We start from the raw sequence: 12,921 nt of genomic DNA, 5'->3' as shown, positions 1-12,921 counted from the left end.
ATGGGGAAAGTATCTTCAGTTAGAATTTCTTCTTATTGTGTCCCATAAAGAAAGCCATTTTAAAATACAAATTCCCAATTAACTCAGTCCATATTGCATTCAGGTACATTCTACTTTGATGACTAAGCTGTTGGAGGGAAGTACAGTATTGAGTTGTGATAAAAACCTCATGAGTATACAAACAATGTTCTTTCCTTTCAGGCAGAATCGCTGGAAGAAGAGAGGGATGTGCATCATTCCTACCAAATTTGGCATCAGTTTCACTGTCCCGTTTCTGAACCAGGTCCGTAAGTGTCATTCATCTTCTCACTAGAGAATACGGATTTATGCTGCCTCTCTCAGGCCCTCCTCCATTTGTACTGAACTGGAGCTTCTTGGAAAAGTAGTGAATTAGTTAAGAGCGAGCACACATTTTTTGAGCCAAAATGTGCAACACAACAGTTACCAGTTTATACTGTCCAAGAGACACTCCAATGTAGCTATGTTTGCATGGTACCCTGTTAATTTCCCTGCCTTCCCTCTTCCTCAGTAGTTGAAACACCTCTCCTGTGTTTGACCTGATTTGATGAATTGTCAGTGGTGTTAGCAAGTTCAGGAGAAGGATGCATCTGTGTTTCACAGGGGCAGGTTTGGGTTACTTCATCTGCTTTCTGAGCTGAAAATATCAACTGAGGTTTGTTATGTCTGTCATTGGAACTTCTGGAGAGTTTGTGAGACTAAACCAAACTCACCTCAAGCGTAGACTAGTGGCTTCATTTACACCTTAGTCCAGTTCCAAATGAATTCTCTCTGTAGTCTACTAAGTACTTCACTAGTTAATTTATGATGATTAATATTTCCTTTTATAGGCTGGAGCTCTGGTCCATGTGTATACAGATGGCTCTGTGTTACTTACACATGGGGGGACTGAGATGGGTCAAGGACTTCACACCAAAATGATTCAGGTAATGATGAGTTTGGACTTAACCAAATGAGACATCTTTTCAGGAAAATTACACCCTATTGCCTCAGGCATCTCGACACTTCCTCTGTGTGCATGCATAGGGGAACAAATCGTGACTAATTCCTCTTCATTGTTTCAGCAGCAGTGCTAGATTTCCACACTATTATTGCAATTGAGTATGAGAATTAGATTCTTCACCATCTTAACTCTTATTATGTAGATAATGCAGGTTATACTTACAGTCTAGCTTCTCTGGCATTTTCCTTTCACCCCATAAAAGTACAGTTTACATATATTTTATACAAAAACTAGTCGTATTGCACACATATTTATCTGCATATGCTAGTTAAAAAGGTCTGAGGGAGCAACACTGCTTTGGCAGGGAAATGAGATCCTCTGATTCTTATAATTGTTGAGAAAAGAACTTAGTCTCACAGAAGTGAATGTTTGCCACTCTGGCAAAAGTGTGTGTGCTCACACACATTCAGTCTGTGAAATGCAAACTTAACAATGTTAATAATGCCTAGCACTCAGTCACTGAATCAACTGAGTCTTCAGGAAAAATGAAATTTATGATGGGAGAGAGGTTGCAGTGTGGGTCCTGGCAGTGTAAGCAATCAATGGTAATGCTCATGTATAAGAAGCGCTGCTTACCAAGTGTTTACCTTTGTTCTGCAGGTTGCCAGCAGGTCCCTGGGAATCCCCACCTCCAAAATTTACATCAGTGAGACCAGCACAAACACTGTCCCAAACACCTCCCCGACAGCTGCGTCCGTCAGTGCGGACATCAATGGAATGGCTGTCCATGTATGGAAGCTGAGTTATTTAAAGTAGCCAGGTTACAAACTAGAGTTCCAGAGCACAAAAAGTTGCTGTGTATTTATCTGTTGCTTAAGGAAAATGACCATCCAAAGGCAATTCTGGCCTAAGGATGCCCCATAACTTCTTTACCTGCTATAACTACACATGATATTAGATTATGAATGACTATATTGTTTTTTAAGTTGTTCAAAACTGTCCTTCAGTCCTTTGGTAGTTCTAAAAATAGAGTGTTTGGGATTACTCAAAATGAATGGAACAGAGCATCTGTTTAAATAGTCAGCTTCTTAGTAATTCATGCAGTCTTACCTATAACTACCTATATTTATATATAGGTAGGTAGTTATATATATATATTAACCAATCTATAACAAATATATTTTGCTGCTTGTATTAATAGCAGCTGGTTTGTGACCTGTGCTCCAGAACCAAAGACCTTTAGGTGTTGATGTGCTCATAGCAAACATTCTGTTGTAGCAATGGCGTGGTCATGACTGTCTGCCATGGTGGAGTTACCAATGCATGTATTTGCATGATATGTGACTTTTCAATTATAAAGAGGAATTTAGTACTGGCCATTCTCATTTTAAAAGAAAAGGGGAAATGTAACCTGCAAAGCAAAATCATCAGGCTGTTTTTATTCTCTGCACAGCTTGTCTGAGTAGGTTGAATTTTGGCAGGAATTTTTTTGGTGTTACAGGATTCTCTTGTAAGATATGCTAAGATGTCCTACTGTGACTTAGTACAGAGAAAGTTATGATATTTCGTGTCATGGACCAGGAAGTTCTGGGCTGGATTTGGTATTCTTTTCTGCCATCAGCACAGCCGATCTCCTTTAAAATCCTTTTCAGTCAGCATCTATTCCTGTAGAGCAAGACATCTGTTAGTGAACTTTGTTCCTTTTTATGATATGCTGAAGTGGTAAGGGCAATATTGATTTAAATAGAAGGTTCTTTGAAACTCCTATAGGGCTCTTAATACTATACGTTGGCTTTTCAAATATTAATATACTTCTTCTCTCTCTGTTTCTAGTATGCGTGTCAGACTATCTTAAAAAGACTGGAGCCAATCAAACAGTCTAATCCCAAAGGATCCTGGGAAGACTGGGTAAGCTGTTGTTAGAGATTGTTTTAATTGGCAAACCATGTGTGCAGGTGTATCCTTCAGGCCTTCTGCATCTTGCTAGCATAGACCTGAACAAAGACAACTAAGCAGAAACCCCCTTGGCAGGGGTTTCCAAGTAACCGAACCTTGCAAGAGGTCATCCCCATCAGCTATGACTTTAACACTGAGAGTTCTCCAAATTCTGGGACCTGCTTCTGATGGACTTCATCAAATAAAAGTTTTGAGTGGTTATATACTCTAGTCAGGCTATAGTCTTGTACAGAAGGAAACCTCATTTTTAATGAAGGGATTCTGTGACAAAGATGACTGTTGAGCTGCCATTCACCCCCTGCAGTGCTCCTTGGCTGCAATATCCCTGTACCCTCAATGAGAAAAGATTGGTGGGCTGTAAGGCTCTAGGGCCGTTTTCAGATCCAAGCTCTGCTCTTCATCAGAGGAGTTTTGACTCTGGGTTTTGGAAGTCAGGATAGAATTTCCTTTAGCCTCACTGAAGTCAAGGTGACCTGTCAATTTAACCTTTTGTCTCTGAGGCTGGAGGTCTAACCTGTAGCTGAGAGCCGAACAAACAAAAGCAAGTCTTAACCTTTGTAAGTGGTCAAGTTCTGCCCTTGGTAGCTGCTGATGGGGCTGTTTGAGGAAGCAGCTGCAATCATGATGTTTTCCTTGGCAGTGCTGGTGTTGAGCAGCGTGACAGTTACCTGTCACTGGACACCTTCTACTTGAGGTCCCCTGGAAATGTTTTTGGGCAACTATTTTGCAGGGACTGGTTGTACAATTATTGTTTTGTTCACTTTGCCAGATTATAGCCGCCTACCAGAGCTGTATTAGCCTGTCGGCCACAGGGTTTTACAGGTGAGTGAAAATTCACACTGCAGAGGCACAGTTCTTACCTGATTGCATGGATTGCATCCAGGGAAATTCTGGGAGGATTTACAGCCCCTATCCCCCTGTTGCTGCTCTAACTTAGGGTTGCATTCCCTCTCCTACCTAGAAATGTTAAGCTGACATTGACACTCTCCTGGCTGGGGAGAAATCAGAGCTTTGCCTGGGGCTCTGCTCTGTGTCTGCCTTGTGACTTAGTGTGGCACTAGATCTGTCATACAGGATAAGAAGGGGGAAGGGTTGTCCTTGAGGGCAGTTGGCTGGAGTGGTATCCTGATTTTTGTGGAATGAGCAGATACCAGTATTTCCAATTTCGTTGTCCCACTTCAAACTCTTGTTGGTTCCTGTGTAGTTCTGAAATGAGGGACTTCTAGTCAGCTTTACTGCTGGAGGAAAACAGAGATCCATCACCTTTAAGGCAGAGGGGCTGACAAAAATAACTAAACATAGTTTTGAGAAGAACATATTTAGGACTAAAATACACTATGAGCTCATTCCTGTTGCATCTCTGAAATGTATTTTTTCTCCTAATCAAGTGACTTGTCAGTATTTTAATAAACCAGTTTTCAGACAAACTAAAAGTTTGCCATGAACTGTGCTTAAAATAATTACTTACTCTAATCCAGTCTCTGGTTCAGCTTGTTTATGCTCTGAAACTTAATGGCCTCCAAGAAATGTTCAACTGTACACTAAAAGCAAAGGGTTTGCTACAGCATTGGAGAGAATGGGTTTATAGTAGCCATCAAAAGCCCCAAGATTCATGGGAAAATAAAGATGGCTAAAATAGTTTGATAGTTTTGATCAGGTTTTGGAATGCAAAGCAGCTTTAGCAGGTTTCTATTTATAGTTGTTTACACTTTTCATTTCTGCACGGGCTTGATGGAAGGAGTGAAACAGAAGCGAATAAGGATTTTGATAAGTTGCAATGTGGTTGTATTTGTTTTGTTCGTGGAATGAAACGCAGTTTTGTTTCTCTTTGTATCAAGAATTCCTGACGTTGGCTACAACTTTGAAAAGAATGAAGGGAAACCATTCTCCTACTTCAGTTATGGCGTTGCTTGCTCTGAGGTTGAAATAGATTGCCTGACAGGTGACCACAAGGTGAGGGGGTCAGCAGTGAAATAGCTCTGTTTCAGTGAAGGAAACATCACGTGCAGCCAGAGCAAATACTGGGTGTGAGCCTGTTCCTGGCTCTGCCATTGGTCTGCTGTGACCTTCAGTAAATTTCTTAACTCCTCTGTTCCACAGTGCAACAATCTGTAAAGTATAATAAAACAATAATTATCTACCCTGTGGGGATTTTAAAAGGCTTAATGAATGATTGCAAAAGTTATTGGATTTGCTTAAGTAAGAGATAGCAGCACTGTGTTAGTACAAATGAACAGAATCATACTGGAATGAGTTAATCATTAAAAATAGCACTGAAGACTTTTAGAAAGAAAGAAAGAAAAAACATCATCAAAATCTGACCTAGTTGGTTATGCTCAGGTACAGACCAGGGATACTTGTAGCTTGGAACTAATATAAATTGGGTCCATTGGATCTCTGTGGAAAAGTGCAGTGAATTCCTTCGATTTACTTTTGGGCTGAACTCAGATTAAAAGTCAGTATGAAGAGTTCTGCTGAGATAGATTTATGAACACTCTCCGAGTGTGGGATAGTGTTTGGATACATTACTCCTCCTCACACAAGACCATGGTGTACCAGTTTCAATGAACTGTGCTGATTTATCCTTTATTTCTGTTCTTTAGAACATTCGCACAGACATTGTTATGGATGTTGGTACTAGTCTGAACCCAGCCATAGATATAGGACAGGTAAGTGAAATAGTGTTGCTGTTTCCATCACGTTAAAGCAATCGCACTACTCTCAGGCTTCTCTATTTATTATCCCTCTCCAGGTTGTGCCTTTGCAAACATAGCCTTTTAAAGTTGGTACAGAATTATGCAGGGAAATATTCTGTTAGAGGTTTGGGGTTTTTTTTGCCTTGAATATTAATGCTACAGGATATTGTCCAGTTGCCACCACACTGATGTTTTTCAGCATCTGCCTTGCCTTAGAAATGAATCATAATACTAATATTGTTGAATAACCTCATCCCAGCTTATTCAACCATAGTTGAATCAGTTTTTACAGTGTGGCATGTGAGACTAAATCCTATACCTGATTTTTATATTCCTATCTGTCAATATCAAGTCTCATTTTATTCAGTGAAAATTCTTCTGTGAATAAAGATTTAGGATGGTAGATTCTGTCCTCTGGCTGTGTAGAGTTCTCAACAGGAAGTTGAGCCAGTCACTTAGCTTGCAAATTCCTTGGTGAGGGATAAGCTTACTTCAGTATTTTATAGAGTAATAATTACAGTATCTCTCAGCAAATAAAGATAGTAAACACAGCATTGTTTGATAGACCAAAAGATGAATCATTAAACTCTTGCATAGGCTTATCTAGCCATCTTAGCTCCCTTGTTAACTCTAGGTGTTGATATAGTGTGACTTCAGGGAAACTGCTGCAGGATTTGGGGTTTACGGGAAAGCATGACTTGCAGAGCTCTGCTATAACTAAAATGAAACTTCTTTGAAAGCAACGTTTTTTCTGAAAAAGATTTTTTTTGGAAGTGGCCAAGAGGAAATGAGGCTTTCTGTCTTTGCAGCCTGTCAGTTTGCATCTGGGAACAAAAAGATAGGTTAAGTGGAGCCTGTCAAAGAGGTCTCAAGCTCCTGTGTCCTTCCATGAATTACTGCAGAGGGTCTATGGGCACAGGAGAGAAAGGATGTTGCATGAGTGTAGGAATGCAATATGTGGAGATGGGTTAATGAATGCTTGTGCCAAATCCTGAGACTGGTCTGACTGTCAGATATCTCAGTGGGCACAGAGAGCAGAGCTGCTTCATGCAGGGTTGTTCAAGCATGTCCTCCTCTCATAGCTGTTCCCCGTCATTTTTTAATTTTTAATTTTTTTCTCCTAAAATTTATAGTAGAAAAAATATGCAAGGAAGTCTTTAGTACTTGAACGGATATGGGGGTGTTTTTGCAGATGTCTGTTCTGGTGACCTGAGAATATACAGCTCTTAGGAAAGCATTAATACTGAAATAGAAAGCATAAAATAGTTTGTCTTCAAATATTTCATCTTTAGTCCTTTTAGTCTACTTGTCCTTTGAATTATCAGTTAGTACAACTCATTCAGTGTTAATCTACCTGGGAAGGGATCAATATTTTAGCATCGATTTTTTTTTTCTCCTTGCTTCATCAGAAAATTCCTGTCCTGCATTTACAGAAAATCTGCTTGTGTCTATTTGGAAATTGCTTCACCTGCCAGGGTAATGCAGCCACATCTGTGTGGGAACACAGGAGTTGTGCAAAGGTGCCAAGCTGTACTTGGCAAAAGGAACAAGGGTTTAGAGAAGAAAAGAGGGATATTAGTCAGAAGGGGAGGGTAGAAAACTCTAGTAGGTCATCACTTTTTGTTCTTGCACAGGGAAGAACAACAGCAACAAAAAATGTAACCTTGTTTGGGTGTGTTTGTAGATAGAAGGAGCGTTTGTCCAAGGCCTTGGGCTCTTCACCATGGAGGAGCTGCGCTACTCTCCTGAAGGAAACTTGTACACTCGAGGGCCTGGGATGTACAAAATCCCAGCATTTGGAGACATCCCAACAGAATTCTACGTGTCTCTTCTCCGTGACTGCCCAAATAGCAAAGCAGTTTACTCATCCAAGGTACGCCGGCGAGATCTGCAGGCCTCTTACTGCTCTATAATTCTCTGAAGCTGAGGTGTGATAAAGTAATCATTCTATGTGTCTAAATAATTTGTCTTGTTATGCTGTCTTTATTTTGAGGTCAGGATTTTTTCCTGTTTCTTACCAGAAATATGTTCACTATCCTTTATGGTTAGGAAGAACTATTAACCTGCACATTGCTGCCCTGATTGTCCATTAGACAGAATTGAAGTGGCTTTGCTGAGCCAGTTTTGCTGTATCAGAGGCTGCCAGCCTCCCCCTGCATGTCAGCTCCCTGGTTGCCTTTCCCTGGCATCAGAGCCATCACTCTGGATGTTTCCAGCAGTGTCATTTCCCCAGATCTCATATGCCAAGGTCTTGTGCCTGTTTTCATGTTTTGCTTTCTTCAGTGTTTCACAGTGCTCATGTCACCCTTAAAGGTCCATTATTAATCCATATATCCTTCAGCTGTTTGCACTGCAGTCAGCGAGGGCTACACAGAGCAGGGCTGGATAAGCAGCACCAATGAATTTGTTTTTCTTAACAGAGCCACCCAGAGGGGGGCCACCCAGCATCCTTATCTGTATTTGCCTGGCTTGCTTCCATTCAGTCTCCCATTTCCCCTTCCACAAAGACATCTCATCAACGAGGAGAACTTTTTAGGTGATTAGTGCCAATGACAGAATTAAGAAAAAAAGGGTTGGCAGGGACCTCAGTACTAGATGATACTTGTGTAATCCCAGAGGGAGGCATTCCCGCTGGCTTGCAAGGACCTCCAGTGGTGGAGTATCATGCTCTCTGCCCAGACAGTTTATCACTGCCTTATCTGAATTCCCTTTGCTGCAATTTTAGCACCACCCAGAACACTATGAGAATGAGTTAGTCCCTTTTTCCTTCATAACAGCCTTGCTGTGTCAAAAACCTTGTGATTTCCTACTGTTTCTTCTTTATATGAACTGGGGGTTGTTTTAGCTCAGTCTTTCCTCTCTGATCACACCTGGCAGACTGGAGGCTGTTTTAGCTTCATGTTTCCTCACTGAACACATCTGGTAGACTGAGGTTCACATCTGGAAAGCAAGTCTCACTCTTGCTTGTGGTCTTCTAGGCTGTGGGAGAACCACCTCTGTTCCTGTCTGCCTCGGTGTTTTATGCCATTAAAGATGCCATCTACGCAGCGAGGAAGGACTCTGGCCTGACTGAGCCGTTCAGGCTGGACAGCCCTGCCACCCCAGAGAGGATCCGCAATGCATGTGTGGACATCTTCACCAAAATGGTAACAGCCTCTGGTTCCATAGTCTGCTCCTTAGCCAGCCTACCCCACGTGGAGTGTGTGTGGTAGTCACAGCAGCCCAAGGCTGGGATTAGGCCAGGATGGGGAGGCTGTGTCCCTGCTTAAGCAGATTGTTTTTATTTCATGGTTATTATCCTTCATTTAACATGCTGCCAACTGAGAGACAAATCCAAAGACCAGCATTGCTGGGCTCCCATTGCAGGAAGGGCTGCTGCACACTGTCATTGGAGTTGCAGTCCATCCCTCCATCCTCCAAGTGTTGTCTGTAGAACAAATCACTGACTGCTTGTCCTGATGCTCCTGACTATCATCTCTCTCCGCTGACATGGTTAGGGCCACTCTGTGATCTAGGGGTGTCTTTCAGGGAAGGAGGGAGAGGAAAGTGTTACTGAAAATACACCCTTCTCCTGAATGTCATGGCCACAGGACTCTCCCTAGGGGCTGTGAGCTTGATCTGAAGGAGTTCACAAGTTGACCCTGCCATGTCTCTTCATGGGCTTCTCAGTCACAGTGCTGTCACAGGTCTCTGCAGGAGCTGACCATTAGGCCTTCAGCTAGAGCCAGGCCCAGCCTCCAACGGAAGTGCCATGAGACAGACATCTCCGTGTTTTGAAAAACTGGGACAGGAGCTCATATCTTCACCAGCACAAAGTCACCCACCTCAAAAGGAACATGCCAAACCCTGGCCAGGATCCTCATTTGTTATCAACCCAATTATTCTTTTCTCTTTACAGTGCCCTTCTGCTGAGCCAGGGACCTTTAAGCCATGGTCTGTGCGTGTGTAAAAGGAAAGTCTGGGGAGCAAACTGCTGAAACTGAGCTTACACCAGAGGAACCACAAGGCAGAAGGACTATAATGGAGAAAAAAATACCTGTGTTCATGTGGCTCACCCAGGGATTCATGGAGCTTTCACATTTAATTGTCCAATCACTGTTTTCTCTAGGAGAAGGAATTGCTGCCAGATTATAGCTGCAATGTAAATTCAAATGAAGATGAAGTGGAAAGTGATGTTATCCAGGTGTAATTGAAAAATCTTACAGGTTTCATATAAAATTGCTGCAATGACATTTATTATCAGCCAGTGTGAAATGGCAGGGTGGTTGTTTCTTTTTTTTCCTACTGTGGGGAAAGATGGACCACTTAGTTATGCTATGGCAAGAAGGACTTTATGTGTTGAGCCCAGACATACAGTCCTCTCACTGAGATGGGGGAAGGCCTAAGAGGCACTGAGGGCTGGACTCTACTGTGTCCCCTCTGCACAAAAAGCCAGAGGAAGATGAGGAGGACTTTTAATGTTAGCTAACAGAGGTCGTCTTTCCTGTGTAACAGAAGTGTTTCAGAGGAAAACACTAAAATGTGACCAATAACTGATTCATCCCAAATTAAATGACTGTTGTTGTGTCTGCACCAGTGCTTTAATGAGATCTTAGTTCAACTGCTACCTTGTCTTGTCTGATTAAAGATAAAAACTAGATATACCAAGAGGACTTCCATCAAGATGCTACTTTGTTTGACACATCCTTTTCCTGTCCCACACCTCCATATCTTTCCCCATATTTTAAATAGTAAAGGAGATCAGCTACCTTGGAGTAACAGAGAAAGTTGCTCATCATTGTTCCCAAGGAAATTTGTACCAGCCTAAGCAAAGGACACAAGGAGGATGGACACAGCTGGGGATTAGCTGACTCTGGGTGCCTTCTAGGGTCAATCCCTTGCTGTCATGCTATGGCCTTGCCTTCTTTTCAAGAGAACTCTTAGTTTTGCTGAATGTAAGACAATGGCTACCTTTTGCTACAGGGACTGCTTGTCTGAAAAGTGTGCTGACTATGTGATGACCCGGTGTCATCTGGGTTGAATATATTTTTTGTGTTGGATTTAGTGCTGGGCATCCCTCTTGACAGGTTTTGTCACTGTCAGATTTAACACTGTAGCATCATGTTATCCCTAGATGATGTCAGCCATGTACTTGTAATTGCTCATCATTTGCAAACTGTTATGTTTCTCTGGCCCACAGCTTTATGAAAATGTCCTTTTTCTATTTTTGCACTCCTAGGGCCATCAAAAAAATGTGGTGCAAGAGGGTGTAACTCCATTGCCTTCTATAAAATTTTGCTTACATGCAAACTACTTAAAATTGGCCTCTATCTTAGGACTGGATAAAGTATGCTCAGTGTGAAATATTTTGTTTAAGCACTCCAGGGTACATTGCTTGGAAATATGTAGATTTATTTCTCAGCTTAAAATACAATGGTTCTACCATTTAGAAGAAGAGAATTTGTACATGCGAGTTGCAGAAAGTATTTTGTGCCAGTTGGGCTTGCTATGTAATTGTTTTATTAATTGAAATACAATATTGGTGTTTCTTAAACTCTGAGGTACTGGGCAAGAACATGTTTTTGTTTTCTCCTGAAAGTTGACAATATGAAAAAAACCATTTAGAGAAGAAAATATGATAATTTGTCTTCAATAATGGCTATTGGAGCCTGTGTATCCACATTCTTGGATGTCCATGAAGGGATACAAAACACAAAGTCTGTAAGGTAGATTGGTATCAGCACTGTTCCTGGGACTTCCACCTCATGGGATCGCTGGACATGCTCATTCAGACCAGGCTGATGATAAATACAAAGGGAAAGTAATGTGTGTTAATGCAGAGCATGGGCAGACACAGGCAGAGTGTGATATTGAGGAGCTTCAAGTGTCACCTCAGGGGAAAGCTGCCAGTGTTCACGGGAGGCCTGCTGCCTTTGGGGGCCCTGGGACATGTCGGGATGTCACTAGCAGGATAAGTGCTCTTTGTTCCCTGTGGTTCTGGAAGCACCTTTTTCATCATTTCAAAAAGGGTTTGTGGTGTCTCACATAGTCACAGTGGCTGCCTGGTCAGGTAAATTTTTTTTAGATTAGATGTATTTCTTTTGCAATTTGCTTTGTGAGTTAGTTGCAATTGTATTTGCCAAGTTCTGTGTACAGGCAGTGGTCAGAGCAGGCTGTTCAGTGCAGATCTTGGACTGTAGAGCCGCTGTTTTCCTGCTGCACCAGTGAGCCACTCTTTCCCAGGCACCAGTCCTTGCCCTCAAGCCCACCCCAGTTCAGAGCCCTTTTGTTACCCTTGCCCAGCAACAATCTGATGGAGAGAGGAAACCCCTTCTTTTTGGGGTGCACTGGAGTTGAATGTAATTTATATCAAACACCTGGGGAGGGCGATGGTATAAAATCAGGGTTGCAAAGTAATTACAGAAACTGGTTTTGAGGGTGTAGGGAAAAGGGAAGCTTGGATGCTAATAGGAATTTACAGAGAGATCATTGTAGCACCTGGCTGTGCTGTGGGACTCTAAGGAACATGAAGCTGAGATTTTCATGTCACCTCTAAATGTCTTAACATTTCATACATTGCTTTTCTCTGGAACTTAGGAAAGGACTGGGATGTGCTGTAGAGGCCTGGCAGGAAGAGAAGGTATTGCTATAGGATCCCCAAATTAAGGTGTGCTCTGCACTACAAAGCTGTTGGAGAGCAGCCTTCCTGCCGTGAGCGCAGGGCCCTGTCCTCTGCCAGATGCTGTGTCACATCTCTTCACACACGTCTCACTGCGTGGGATTTCAGCTCATAGTCGCTGAAGGGAAAGCTACTTACGAAGAGAAAAATGTTCCTTTTCTAGTACTTTCTGGTGAAATACAGCATGGATGCAAGACTCTAATTTAATTACATATAATTGGAAATTTGCTGCTTCTCTCCTTCCCAGAACTGTGTATTCAGAAGAGGAACTATGCCATCTTGCTAGACTGTAAAGTACTGCGCAGAGTATCAGCACTTGTAATTGTTGTAGCTGGAGATTTTGTGGGAGGATGAAAGGAGGTCTGCTGATCTGATGTCTTAGTGCTATTGTGAGAGGTGTGAGAGGGAGGGCAAGTTTCTGGTAACTGTTTTAGGTCAGTTCTAATCAATAGTTTTCACTATCATTCTTTAATGAGCATTGTCAAATTGGTGTCCTCGTTACATGAATGTATGAGGAATTCTCTGTGAATGTCACAACAGTGCAAAATAAAGCTGCTAAATATTCTGGAGACCAGTATGCTATGGTAAAAGTCTGCCATGTTTTGAAAGCTGGACAACTTCAGCTCATCCTTGGTGTTTGGCAAACATGG

At 42.1% G+C, this 12,921-nt stretch overlaps 1 protein-coding gene across 3 annotated transcripts in view; it reads left to right on the top strand.

Annotated features, from left to right (window-relative positions):
• XDH (xanthine dehydrogenase) overlaps positions 1-12,848 on the top strand; it is a 53,843-nt gene extending 40,995 nt beyond the window's left edge. For all 3 annotated transcript variants that reach the window (XM_017812855.1, XM_017812854.1, XM_017812853.1), the window contains 10 exons: positions 202-283; positions 849-944; positions 1,622-1,750; positions 2,795-2,869; positions 3,687-3,739; positions 4,756-4,870; positions 5,521-5,586; positions 7,298-7,486; positions 8,592-8,759; positions 9,512-12,848. In XM_017812855.1, coding sequence (XP_017668344.1) covers positions 202-283; positions 849-944; positions 1,622-1,750; positions 2,795-2,869; positions 3,687-3,739; positions 4,756-4,870; positions 5,521-5,586; positions 7,298-7,486; positions 8,592-8,759; positions 9,512-9,562 — 1,024 coding nt within the window. In that variant the 3' untranslated portion in view covers positions 9,563-12,848. The remainder of the gene's footprint in view (positions 1-201; positions 284-848; positions 945-1,621; positions 1,751-2,794; positions 2,870-3,686; positions 3,740-4,755; positions 4,871-5,520; positions 5,587-7,297; positions 7,487-8,591; positions 8,760-9,511) is intronic.
• The last annotated feature ends 73 nt before the right edge of the window (positions 12,849-12,921 follow it).

This window comes from Lepidothrix coronata, unplaced genomic scaffold (genome assembly GCF_001604755.1).
Source record: "Lepidothrix coronata isolate B3197 unplaced genomic scaffold, Lepidothrix_coronata-1.0 Scaffold38, whole genome shotgun sequence".
Classification (NCBI taxonomy): Eukaryota; Metazoa; Chordata; class Aves; order Passeriformes; family Pipridae; genus Lepidothrix; species Lepidothrix coronata.
Note: the sequence above shows the minus strand (reverse complement) of the source record. Positions and strands in the feature narration are given on the sequence as shown.